Source organism: Lycium barbarum, chromosome 7 (genome assembly GCF_019175385.1).
Source record: "Lycium barbarum isolate Lr01 chromosome 7, ASM1917538v2, whole genome shotgun sequence".
Lineage (NCBI taxonomy): Eukaryota > Viridiplantae > Streptophyta > Magnoliopsida > Solanales > Solanaceae > Lycium > Lycium barbarum.
In genome coordinates this window covers 130,619,550-130,631,933 of record NC_083343.1, presented here as the reverse complement: position 1 = coordinate 130,631,933, position 12,384 = coordinate 130,619,550, and the positions used below count along the sequence as shown (strand labels likewise).

Genomic DNA, 12,384 nt, shown 5'->3' with positions numbered 1-12,384 from the left:
GGTATTAAACTTAGAAAATAAATGGGTGAAATCATTCACCTCAATAGTCAAAATGTAATGAGTACTTACAGTATAACTTAATTAGTACTTGGAAAAAAACCTTGATTGCATCAGTATTTTGGCCCACTTTAAATTCAAAATTATACAACGCAATAATTGATTAATGGACAATTTTACATTATTTAGTTAAGAATACGTAAAGTTAGCAGATTGAAACGCTAAATCTAAACCATGGATGTTATCTTGATCCACAGAGGCTTAAGGTTTACAACAAGAAGAAAATAAAAACACATTAACTCATCCTCCTCTTCCTCTTCTTCCAACTCTTTCTATTCCTATTTACCCTTATTGTTCTTTCTATTTTTCCTCCTCGTCCTTGTTGTCACATCATCAACATCAATAGCACCATCACCATCATGTATAGGAAGAAGAAAAAAAAGAAATCAGTTAAGTCAATTGCTCTAGATTAAATTGTTAAAATATACCTAAAGTGAGAAACCTACATCAAGAAAATGTGCAGATAAAGTTATGGAATTCACCCTAGCTACTAGCGTGTGCTAGATTGTACCAAGTTGCAGTAGGTTCTCTATAATATTCTACATAACTCCCTGTCCCCGAGAATAAACTGGGCCTTATGAATCCCTTTTCAAGCAAATCTTTTAACTGTGTCTTTAGCTCTTTCAATTCTGCTAGAGCCATTCGATAAGGAGGAATAGAAATGGGCTCGGTGTCCAGCAATAAATCTACCCTTTGGAGATGCCGTATTACCCTTCCATTCAAGTACTGGGCTCGCCCGGAAATTGAAATCGAACCATCTTCCTCTGGCAATCAACATTAGCGTAGCACGAGGCCAACCAATCCATACCCATAATTACATCGAAATCAAGCATTTCCAGCTCAATCAAATCAGCTTTTGTCTGGCGATCACATATGACAACTACACAATTTTTATATACTTGCCTCGCTATTACGGGATCACCAACCGGAGTGAATACCTTGAAAGGTCTAATTGGCTCGGGTTTCACCCCAATACAATCAGCAACATACGGTGTAACATAAGAGAAAGTAGAACCCGGATCGATCAAAGCATATACGTCACGGGAAAATATAGTCAATGTACCTGTGATAACATCTGGGGAGGACTCAAGATCCTGTCGCCCAGCTAAAGCATATACGCGGGGCTGAACAGCACCTGAAGTAGATATTCCCCCTCTGCCTCTGCCTCTACCGCTGTAGTCTGAGAAGTCTGTGCTGTCGGGCGTACTGAAGAAGACCCAGCTGCTGATCCTGTAGGTTGAGTCCAAACTCTACTTCTCGCTGAAGGGCAATCTCTCATCATATAGCCAACTTGCCCGCAGGCATAGCAAGCATCCGAACCTTGACGATACTGTCCGGAATGCAGTCTACTGCACTGGCTGCACCGCAGTACCGGAGGTCTCCACTGACTAAAATCTCCCCTAAACTGAGAATCTGAGGCCCTCGAACTCTGGCCTTATCCTGACTGAAAAGAACGATCAAACCTCCTATCTGAGAGTCTGGGAGGCACACTGGTCGCTGACTGACCTGAGTGCCTAGAATGCATCTGTCTCGATCCTTCTCTATATTCATTGCTCGCTCCTATAGATCTAGCTCTCTTACCTTGCCTTCTGTCATTATCACGATCACTTCTTTGCGGTTGTTTTCGTTCCTCAAGATTTTTAGCATGGGACTGTACTCGGAAAATATCCATCCCATCTTGCAAAGAGGCCGTCAAACAATCTCTAAACAAATGTGGCCCCAGACCACTCACAAATCTATGGACCCGGTCTCCCATGTCAGCCACCATAGTTGGGGCATATCTAGCCAAAGAATTGAATTGTATACTATACTCTCGGGCACTCATGCTTTCTTGCTTTAGATTCAAGAACCTGTCCGCTCTAGCTCGGCGGACCTCGAGTGGCAAGTAATGACGAATAAAGGCATCCACAAATTCCTGCCAAACCGGAGGAGGTGCATTCTCTCCCCTTGATGCTACCCAATTGTTGTACCATAACACCGCCACATCGCGGAGTCTATAAGAGGCCAACTCCACGGATTCAGTCTCGGAGGCGTGAATAATTTTTAAGGTCCTCAACATTTCATCAATGAAGTTTTGCGGATCTTCATCTGACTTCAACCCAAAGAACTCCGGAGGATTTAGAGTCATAAAATCACGGGCTCTCGTACTAGTTGAACGATCACTCGGGCCCGCATTCTGTCGTTGTGCCTTGGTGGCGACCAACTGTGTCAATAACTGTATAGCCTCGGTCACTTGTTGACCCGAAGCACCCGGTGAGGGAATCAGAGCTGAAGCCCCTCCTTGCTCTTCTACATCGGGTGAGGCCTCATTTTGTGATTCGCCCTCTTCCACATTCATCAGAGGCTCTCTTTCTGCCCGTCTTTTCGTCGTAGCTTTGCCCTTCTGGGCGGCTGTAGCTTTTCTCTTTGGCGGCATTCTGAAATTACAACACACTTTTAGGAAGAATAAAACCTTATACATGGCTCTATCGCACGATCTCATAAGAAGAAAGATGGTCATTTTCCTAAATGCCCTGTAGCCTCTTGTATATTAGCGTGGCGCGCAACACACCATAAACAAGACTCTACTAGACACGGCTCGTAGACACTTCCTAGGACTGAACCGCTCTGATACCACTTCTGTCACGACCCAGCTAGGGGTCGCGACGGGTACCCGGGGATAACCACCGAGCACCACTCGTTCTGTTCCTCACCCTACTTATTTAATACCCTTTTTTATCACATTTATACTCAAAGCATGGGAAAATCATATTTCATATGGAAACATAAATACCTTTATATACATGTGCCTCTCGGCCATCAAAATGACATATACATATAATAGCATCTCGTGAGACCATCTGACCCACACTACGCATCTACGAGCCTCTACTGACATACTATACATATAGACGGAACAAGACTCCGTCGTGCCCAAAATATACATATGTACCAAAAGAATAATCATAAGCACCTCAGAACAATGGAGTGCTCTCAATCAGCTGACAACTACTAAGAATCTGGATCGAGTCCACCTCCCTGTCTACCTGTGGGCATGAACACAACATCCAAAGAAAACGGACGTCAGTACGAATGTTGTACTGAGTATGAGAGGCATAAACAATGAAATAAAACAACGATATAAAGGGAATATCAATATGAAGCATCTGGATCTGACTGACAATTATAAAAGAAGTAATGCATGTTGTCTTACTCATACTCATCATCATATCATATATGCATAACATATAACTGCCCGTCCGTATAGGATCGGTGTGATAGTAATAGCATTAGCCTGCGTCCAGGCCTCCCGCGTCCGGGGTATCATCTCATGCCGCCCACTAGTGGTGTCTGCCCATGCCATTTGGCCATGGTGTGTATAGCTGCCCGCCTTAGCGGTGTATGCCCGGCCAGATAGGCGCGATGTAATATCATCAACATAGCATGCTTATCTTATCACAATACATGCATAAGGCTCAGGATCTTCTATACTTTATCGGAGTGACGTAAGGTCGTGATCCCCTGATTTCATTATGGAGGAATCATTGACATTCTGCCTCACCTTGAAGGAATTAGTACATAAGGTGAGTGTAAGCAATAAATAATATCCCTATCACTATGGCATTATCATGTCATATCTCTTATCTTATATAGACATTTAATAATATAATGAGAACATCAATATGAAACATCTGGATCTGAATGACAATCATAAGAGAAGTAATGCATGTTGCCTTATCATATCATATATGCATAACATGTAAGCTGCCCGTCCATACCGGAAAGGTGTGATAATCAATAACATTAGCCCGCGTCCAGGCCTCTCACGTCCGGGGTACCATCTCATGCCGCCCACTAGTGGTGTCTGCCCATGCCAACTGGTCATGGTGTATCCATATAGCTGCCCGCCTTGGCGGTGACTGCCCAGCTAACTAGGCCCGGTGTGATGTAATCATGACATGCTCATCATAAAATACTTATAATAATATGCTTATCAAAATATACTTGTCATCATATATGCATAAAGACTCTAGAACAACTGCATTCTATCGAGGTGACGTAAGGTCGTGAACCCTCGATTCCATTATGGACATATATGAGCATTCTGCCTCACCTTGAAGGGATTAGTATATAAGGTGAGTATAAGCAATAAATAACATCCCTATCACTATGGCATTATCATGTCATATCTCTTATCTTATATAGACATTTATGGATACAAGCTTTTAGCCTTCCGGAATATAGGAACTCATGAAGAGAAAAGGAATTCATACTATAGGATTCATGCCATTAGAAGGAAAGGGCTAGATTCACATACCTTTGTCGTTTAGCTAAGCTATTGTTCATTTGCTCTCCTTTAATGTCACGTCGCTACCTTCACGAGAGAATTCACATTAGCGTTAGTTAATCGACTGAGGGAATGCGTCACTACTTCTAGAGAAAACTGGGTAGCACTTCCTTTATTTATACTACTTTTCCCATAATCTATATCAACTCCCAACGCTCATAACAACCTTCACAATATGGTAGGCAACAATCATCATTTATATACATTAACCACAATCCACCACTTTTCTCCATTTTCCCCACATTTATTCTTATAGCTTATTATTGCGTTTTTGCGCATATAATACTTATCTCATGATATAAACATCATTTATAATGTATTCATAATCACAACACATCAACATTCATGATTCAATCCAACTATCATTCAACCACTTGGACTATTCACCCATTTATGACCCATTTGCTATGCCTTTCTATAATTCAAGTATTTTAACCTTCCAATACCTTAAACAACATGAAATGGTCATGAAACTTACCTTAGATGATGGTTGAACAAGTCTTGAGTTGAAATGCTTCACTTGAACAAAACCCTAGTTCCACCTCCCATGGAATTTCTTGACTTAGATGACCCTTGATGTGTTTCTTACACTTGGTTTTGTGGATTAATAAAGTTGATCTTAAATTTTCACTTGGATTCTTGTATGGGAAGAGTTTGGAAGGTTCTAGAGAGATATTGGGTCGTGGAGAGAGAAGATGGAATAAATTAAATGAACTTGGGTCCTTATTTAAAAGTTGAAATCTGACCCGACATCATTATACGGTCCGTATAAATTTATACGGTCCATATAATCGACCGTAAAACTGCTCCAGTGACTACCCTTTTCTATGTCAACTTGACGGTACATTATGCAGGCCGTAAAATTTTATACGGTCCGTATAATCAACCGTGAAATCAACCTTTCCTGGACTTCATTCTGTGATGTATCTACGGTCCATTATACGGCCGTATAACATTATACGGTCCGTATAATCGACCGTATAATCCATCAGTTCACTGAGTCTTATTCTCGTCACTTCGTTTGACCTCCGATTCTTATGGAACCTTCTTAACACTTGTTTTCCTTAACAATTTTCTTCCCGTGCCTCATATGCCTTTGAGTTCTCGTTTAGGGTCCTCAAATACTCTTTCTTACTCGTCAAAACACCCTATACGCCCTACCCTTCTTGGCCTATTCACTGTACACTAACGGAGGAAATTTCCAAGGTGTAACATATGCTGACCAAGGTGGTAGAGAGACAAGTTCGAACTGCGCAAAGAACTTGTCGGCATGCACTCAAACTAGAAGCCAGTGTACCCTCCTTCAAGTAAATGGGACTGGAGGGGGATATTTGTGGGGTCCAACCCATATTTTGAGGAAGAAAACATCTTCCTTGTCCATGACAAAGTCAGAAATATGGGCAAGGATTTCAAAGGAAATCTTTATTATGGAAATTTGGCACCAGCCAAATTTAATGCCAAGAAGAAAATTGGCTCACTCCATCCCTATAAATAGAGAGCTCTCATTCAGTTTACATACACATCAAAAAAAATATCTCAGAAAATACATCTGAGTGATAGCAGAGTGAGGTATGTTATAGACTGTGTAAGAAAATAACATGTGAAGATAAATAGAGTGAGCGATATTTTAGTGAGGTGGGAAAATCAAAAGAGTGTTATTTCTTTTGAGGGTGTAGTGGTCCTAGGAGTATTTGTACTTATTACTACACAGTGTAAAATTCCTTGCTATAGCGATATCAGTTGCTCTTCTTGGCTATGTTTTTTCCCTTATTCAGAAGGGTTTCCACGTAAAATCTCGGTATCATTATTGTTTTATTTTATTCTTGCTGACTTAACCATAACTTAGTATTCTGCGCTTATCACTAATTCCGTGAATATTATTTTTGCGAGTCTATTTTATTCCCTACAGCCTGGACAAGTTCCCAAAGGCACAAGATGTAAGTTCAAAACTTTCGGGTATAAATTCATATTAAGCTCTATACTGATTCCTTTTTTTTAATCGTAGCTGGTATATATCTTCATAAAACATTTCTTGTTTTATTAGCTTTCATGATAAAGAAGAAACTGCAAAAGAGTGCAAGTGTATGTAAATGGAAGAGTTGAGAGAAGTGAATGATTTCGTGGGAAGTAAATGACGGATCTAGCTTAGAAATTGTGTTTCCATTACATTTCTATAAAAATGTGTTAGGATGTTAAGATAATTGCTCTGTATATTAAGATAATTTTTCTGTATCTAACTCTTTCGTTTTATTTTTTATGAAAAAAAAAAATGCAGGCAATAAGTTGGGAGAAGTAAATGGACATAGTTTAATAATTAAGAATTGGAAAGTCTCTGCAGTAGAAGTTTGCGACAGCAAATGCCAGTAAGCCACTGGAAATATGGGATCAAAGTGAAACTGCTTGGACGATAGATGCTTTTGAATTTTTTCTTTTTTTGGTGTTGTGGAGGTCGCACTCCCTTCTTTTTTGTCTTTTTTTTTTTTTCTTTTTTTGTGTGTGGGGGGAAATATGAGAGAATATATTCTAGTACTTAATAACTAGTAACTACTACGATTGCAATATGTTATTTTAATGTGCATTTTCATATTATGTTATGTGATCGAAGTTATGATATTAAAGAGAGAACTTGGTAATCATTTACTATTTGCAGATGTTATATATTGGGGAGAGGAAAATTAAAGTAAATGTTCAACCAAGAAGAACAAACACTAAGGTAGAAGTCCCCCCTTCTGTTTATGTTAAGGAAGCTTTCCTCTGGTGTAGATAACAGGAATTATACATTTCAATCTATCTATCTATATAAACTAGTTTCTCATCACGTGTGTTGCACGCATATGCTAAATTATCTCAGAGCTTTTGTGTACTAAAAAATCCAAATCTTTTTCTTAGAAAAATAAAGAACTTGATCAATGACTTTCCAATAGCGTATGCTTACCCAATCTAATTAATCCACAACTCTTTTATCATTCTTAGCTAACTCGATACTTTAATCAAACAGGATATTAACCTCCTTTATGTTTGATTGACTAAATTTGTTTAGTACTTTTCCATAATGATATTAACTCAATACATAAGCTTCACAAATAAATCTTGATAGCTAATACGATCTCAACCTTCCTAAAATATTTTCTTTAAAGGAAGACTCACCTATATATACGAAATTAGACCGATATTTACTAAACATAGCAAGAGAATTCCGTTTGTCAAACATAGCAGGAGCTTTTATTCAAAACATATACGACATATCGCTCAAGGCTTAGAAATTTCGCTCAAAATTTCATTATGTAAGAGTTGAATGCCGGAATTTTATCCACATTCTTTAACCTCCAAGCTCGAGGCATAATATTTTGATCTCTCTCTTGAGGTAATTTCTTCATATTTCATATACTTTATTTTAAGAAATCAGAAGCAGAGGCATGCTCCTTCATTTAGATCCATCTTTGAGATAGTTCAATGATATAACTTTCAGATAATAAGGTGTGTGCTGTACTATGAAATCCCATAACAGTAGAAGTTCCTTTTTTCAAAGGCTGAACACGTATGCGGCACTTTAAATTTGTCAGAATTTTCCATTTAGACACCTAAATTTAGCCTTGTTCCATTGAACGCCTTTAACTCAAAGACACGATGTGCTGATGTGGCGCGATGCGTAGATCTCAATCCTTAACAGAGCGTTGGATGCCTCCAAAATGACTAATTAATTTATTTTTGGTTTTGTTCCTTGTCCATTATAAAGGTTGAGGTAAGGTCTGCATACATCCTACCCTCCCCAGACCCGCTTGTGGAATTACACTGGATATGTTATTGTTGTTGTTCCTTGTCCATTGTTTACTCTTCCTAGCTAATTTTTTTTTCTCTACTATTCACAAGAGTGATGACAAAGTTGTTCTCGCCGCTTCTTGGTTTCACGCCTTTAAAAATTGGCCTTCCTCTTCATTTATATTAAGATGCGATAAATGTATTTTAGCTACTTGTTGATGAAGATGAGGGGAAAAAATCAATGGCGAGGAGGGTGAAACGGCAAAACAATTAACTGAATGGCTTCAAAAACGTAAGGACAACACAGATTTCCAGCTTAGCGGCATCTGACAACGTTAATGGCGTATGAAGTTAATGGAGTTCACGATGAGGATCATTTATAACATTTTACATGTTTTTGTGTGATAATATAGTATGATTTAGCTGAATTTTCATAAACTTGTATCGATGGATTTATTGCTGACATAGGTGATTTATTGCTAACAGATGAAAATGAAGAGGTCTTCAGATTTTGATTTTTTTTTTCTTTTGTTTAGCGAAGTGTTTTTTCTTATTGATCTTGTTTCTCAGGTTGGCAGCGAGTGATATACAGTCACCTTAGTTTGTTTGGAGATGCAAAATGTGTGTTCAATTGACACAGATTGTCTTCACTTCACTTCGAGTATTCAATAGGAATAAGGTTAAGGTTAAGTTTAAATGTCCAAATAATAAATCCGGACCAGTCCAAGCGCAGCATATGCGTTCAGCTCTTTCCAAATGTACAAAATACAGTTGTTACATTAATCATCATATAATTGAAGGGATATGCATGAAAACTGAAGGCCAAAAATGACATAGTTTTCTGCTGAATGTCACTGATTCCTAGACCTGTGTGATTATGCTGATTCCCAGGCACCAGCCATTCTCCTGTCTTTTCAAATTGGTCCCTTTGCATTTGGATTTACAATTGGCTCTAGTTTAAACTTCTATCATAGTTATTTATACACACGCAAACAAGTTTCTTCTCAAGAAAAAAGAATCGAAAATACACAACATTAATATTAGACATAATCATTCAAACTAAATAACCTACGTAATAGGCTCTTTATTTTATTTTATTTTATTTTATTTTATTTTATGTGTCTTCATTTAATTGATCAGGCAAGAAAGCTATTTTCTTTTAATTCTTTCTAAATTTATTATAATTCTAATTAACTAAAGGTGTGTATGAATGTCGATCTTATCGGGTCATCTCACAGGGGATGATAATTAGCCTGTTAACCCATTAACTAGTCCTTCTCCTAAAACTCTGATACCAACCACTATGAGTGTTGAAAAACAAGTCTTTTCACTAGGCTAGAGACCACAAGGAATTTACATACAAAAAGATATATCGCTGCATCTTAGGGACTTTTAGATTGTGAAAACAAGGGAGATCATCGGTCTTGTGAGTATTACCAACGATCCGTAATTTCAGCCGGCTTGCTGCACACGTTCCACTTTCGCTATGGAGAACCCCATAAGTCTTCTAACTAGTATTTACGAATTAAATTTTACAATACCTTATTTGAGGTCGAGATAAAAATAAAAAAATAAAACACATAAATTAAAATGGGGAGATAAGTCATTTTTGAAGTTGAGAAAATCTTTTCCTTAAAACTCCAAATAGTATCAAATGCCCTTTAACACTTATATATTATTCCTCCTCCTTCAAAATATTTGTCTCTCTTTGTTTCTTGTATTTAAATTATTTGAATTTTAATAATTAATATTTTAAAATATCTTTTTGCATAGATATGAGAAGAATTGTAATTTATAATACTTTTTATATAACTTTCAAACATCTATATAAATTATAATTTTAAAATAATAAATTGATCTGCTCTAATTTAACTTTGAAGATTCGAAATTAAATTCTCAAAAAAAGTGACATATATTTTAGGGGCGAGAGAGTCCTATGGTTTTGTTTTTGTCCCTTTAAATTAAATGTGATCTTACCTTCAAAAAGACAAAATAACATAGCATATATTGTACTTTCCTTTTTGATTGGTTTGACATTATCCTCATTTCAAGATTATCTAGTGTGACCTACTAACAAACAAACAAAGCATATTTAAACAGACTATTTCGTCTTCTTTCCACAATGTTATCAGAGAACGCGGCATCTCGTAGGTGTGTCCAGCATCCTCTTCATTTTATTACGTGCCGCTTCACCATTTTACAACACAATCGAGCATATGCAACCTAATTTAAAAAATGTATATCAGCTTGATTATTATAACCAATTTGTTAGAATATTGAAGTTTAGAGTTGTTTTTTTCCCCCTCATATCCAGTATTTGTTATTAGCAGTGGAGCCTCTGACTAATTCAGATTCATTTTTCCTATATTAAAGGCTCGAGTTAAGCCCTCTGAAAAAGAGTGAATGGATCATATTCATCCCATCAAATCTTTATTGGTGAAGTTTAAAATTGTGCTAGTTTAAAACTTTATATTTTATCCTAAATTGACATTTTCAATCAATATCAATTTATTGTGCGTCTAAATTTCTTTTCTGTATCTTAGAGCATAATATGTTTTCTCTTTTTCAATTCGTTTAGACTAACATATTTTTATATATCAACAATTTTTGACAATTTTCTCTTTAACGGGATGCTTTTATAGTTACATAAGATTTCGTGATATGTTTATGACCATATATTCTGAGTGTAAGTTTGGTATGTGATAAATTTTCGTTTTATCTTTCTTAAACACGACCACTTATAAATCGAAATAGAGAGAATGTATTTTCCTCTTTCTTTTTTAAACTCTATACTAATCTCAGACCACTTATAAATTGAAATAGAGAGAATACATTATCTAGAAAAATATTACTGTTCATTTTTGTATTAGTTTGTTATTATGCGTTCCACTCTGTTTGGCGGTATTTATTTATTAGTCCGATTAAAAGAACGACACATTTTGATATTTTCTTTATGAAATTTTTTTATGGACAAACAAATATTATGACGTGCTTTCAAAAAACATTTGCAGCTACAAAAAATATTATGACATGCATATTCAAAACTATAAATTTTAAAATTATTTTTCCTTAAACATTGTATCGAGCTAAACTATGTCAAATAAAACAAAGTTGAGGGGATCTCTCCACCACTAAAACCCTATATAAATTCTTCCACTCTTCACTTCATCTGCCAAAAACATTCCCATCAAATTTCAATCATCAAAAACATGACAAAATCCACAAAAATCATCTCCTTTCTCATCACCCTCTTCATAATAACATCATTTTGTTCAACCCCATCAAAAGTTCTTGGAAGAAAAGTTGGGGGAAGAAGTCCAATCAAGGATGTGAAAACAAACAAAAAAATTCAAGAATTGGGCAAGTATTGTGTGGAAGAGTACAACCAGAGTTTAAGGAAGTACAATCACATAATGCAGAAGGACAATGTTGAGTTTTTGAGCTTTGCTGAGGTTGTTGAGGCAGAAACACAAGTTGTTTCTGGGATCAAATATTACCTTAAAATCTCTGCATTTACCTCGGGAACTCCGAAAATATTTGATGCTGAATTGGTGATAAAATCCTGGGAGAAAAAGAAGGAATTAGTTCACTTTTCACCTTTTCCTACTAATGATGATAATTAATTATGACGGTATTAGTAAAATAATGTTTTGTAAACTTGCTGAGTTGCTGTGGACTTAATCTAATTACGCCCTATTCCGTTTGTTTTTCTTTAAATTCTTGTAACCTTTTATTTGAATGTAGTATGTGTGGTGTAGAAACCAACTAGAGTAGTGATATAGCGGTAAGTACTTCTTATCTCTTACCACAGAAGTTTTGAGTTTGAGTCATGAGTATGTACAAAGTCACTTTTATATTATGAAGGTATTTAGCCTCTAATGTGGCACTTTTTGCGCGAATTTAAAATTGATCGATGATAATGCAGGTATCGGATACTGAATATAAATGAAAGCAAAACTACTCGCGTGATTGAAATTTAGTTGATCTCGATCTCGATCACGAATGAAAAATAAAATAATAATGCAGTGTTAACAAGTATTCAATTCATTCACCAATCATATTGATATGTTAGGAAAAATAGACTCGTGAGGACATAAATACTATGATGTTCTTAAAGAATTTAAGCCTCGACTATTTAATTTACTGCATGACTTTGTCCTTGGAATTCTTTGAGAATTTTACAAAGCCTAATGACATCCAAATTTAGTAAGACGTGAATCTACAGAACTTGAATGACCCCA

The 12,384-nt window shown here is 36.5% G+C and overlaps 1 protein-coding gene across 1 annotated transcript; it reads left to right on the top strand.

Moving 5' to 3' along the window:
• Window positions 1–11,352: 11,352 nt before the first annotated feature.
• On the top strand, window positions 11,353–11,766 carry LOC132601961 (cysteine proteinase inhibitor B-like). The gene has a single exon (XM_060315005.1). The coding sequence runs from the start codon at window positions 11,353–11,355 to the stop codon at window positions 11,764–11,766; it is 414 nt and encodes a 137-aa protein (XP_060170988.1).
• The last annotated feature ends 618 nt before the right edge of the window (window positions 11,767–12,384 follow it).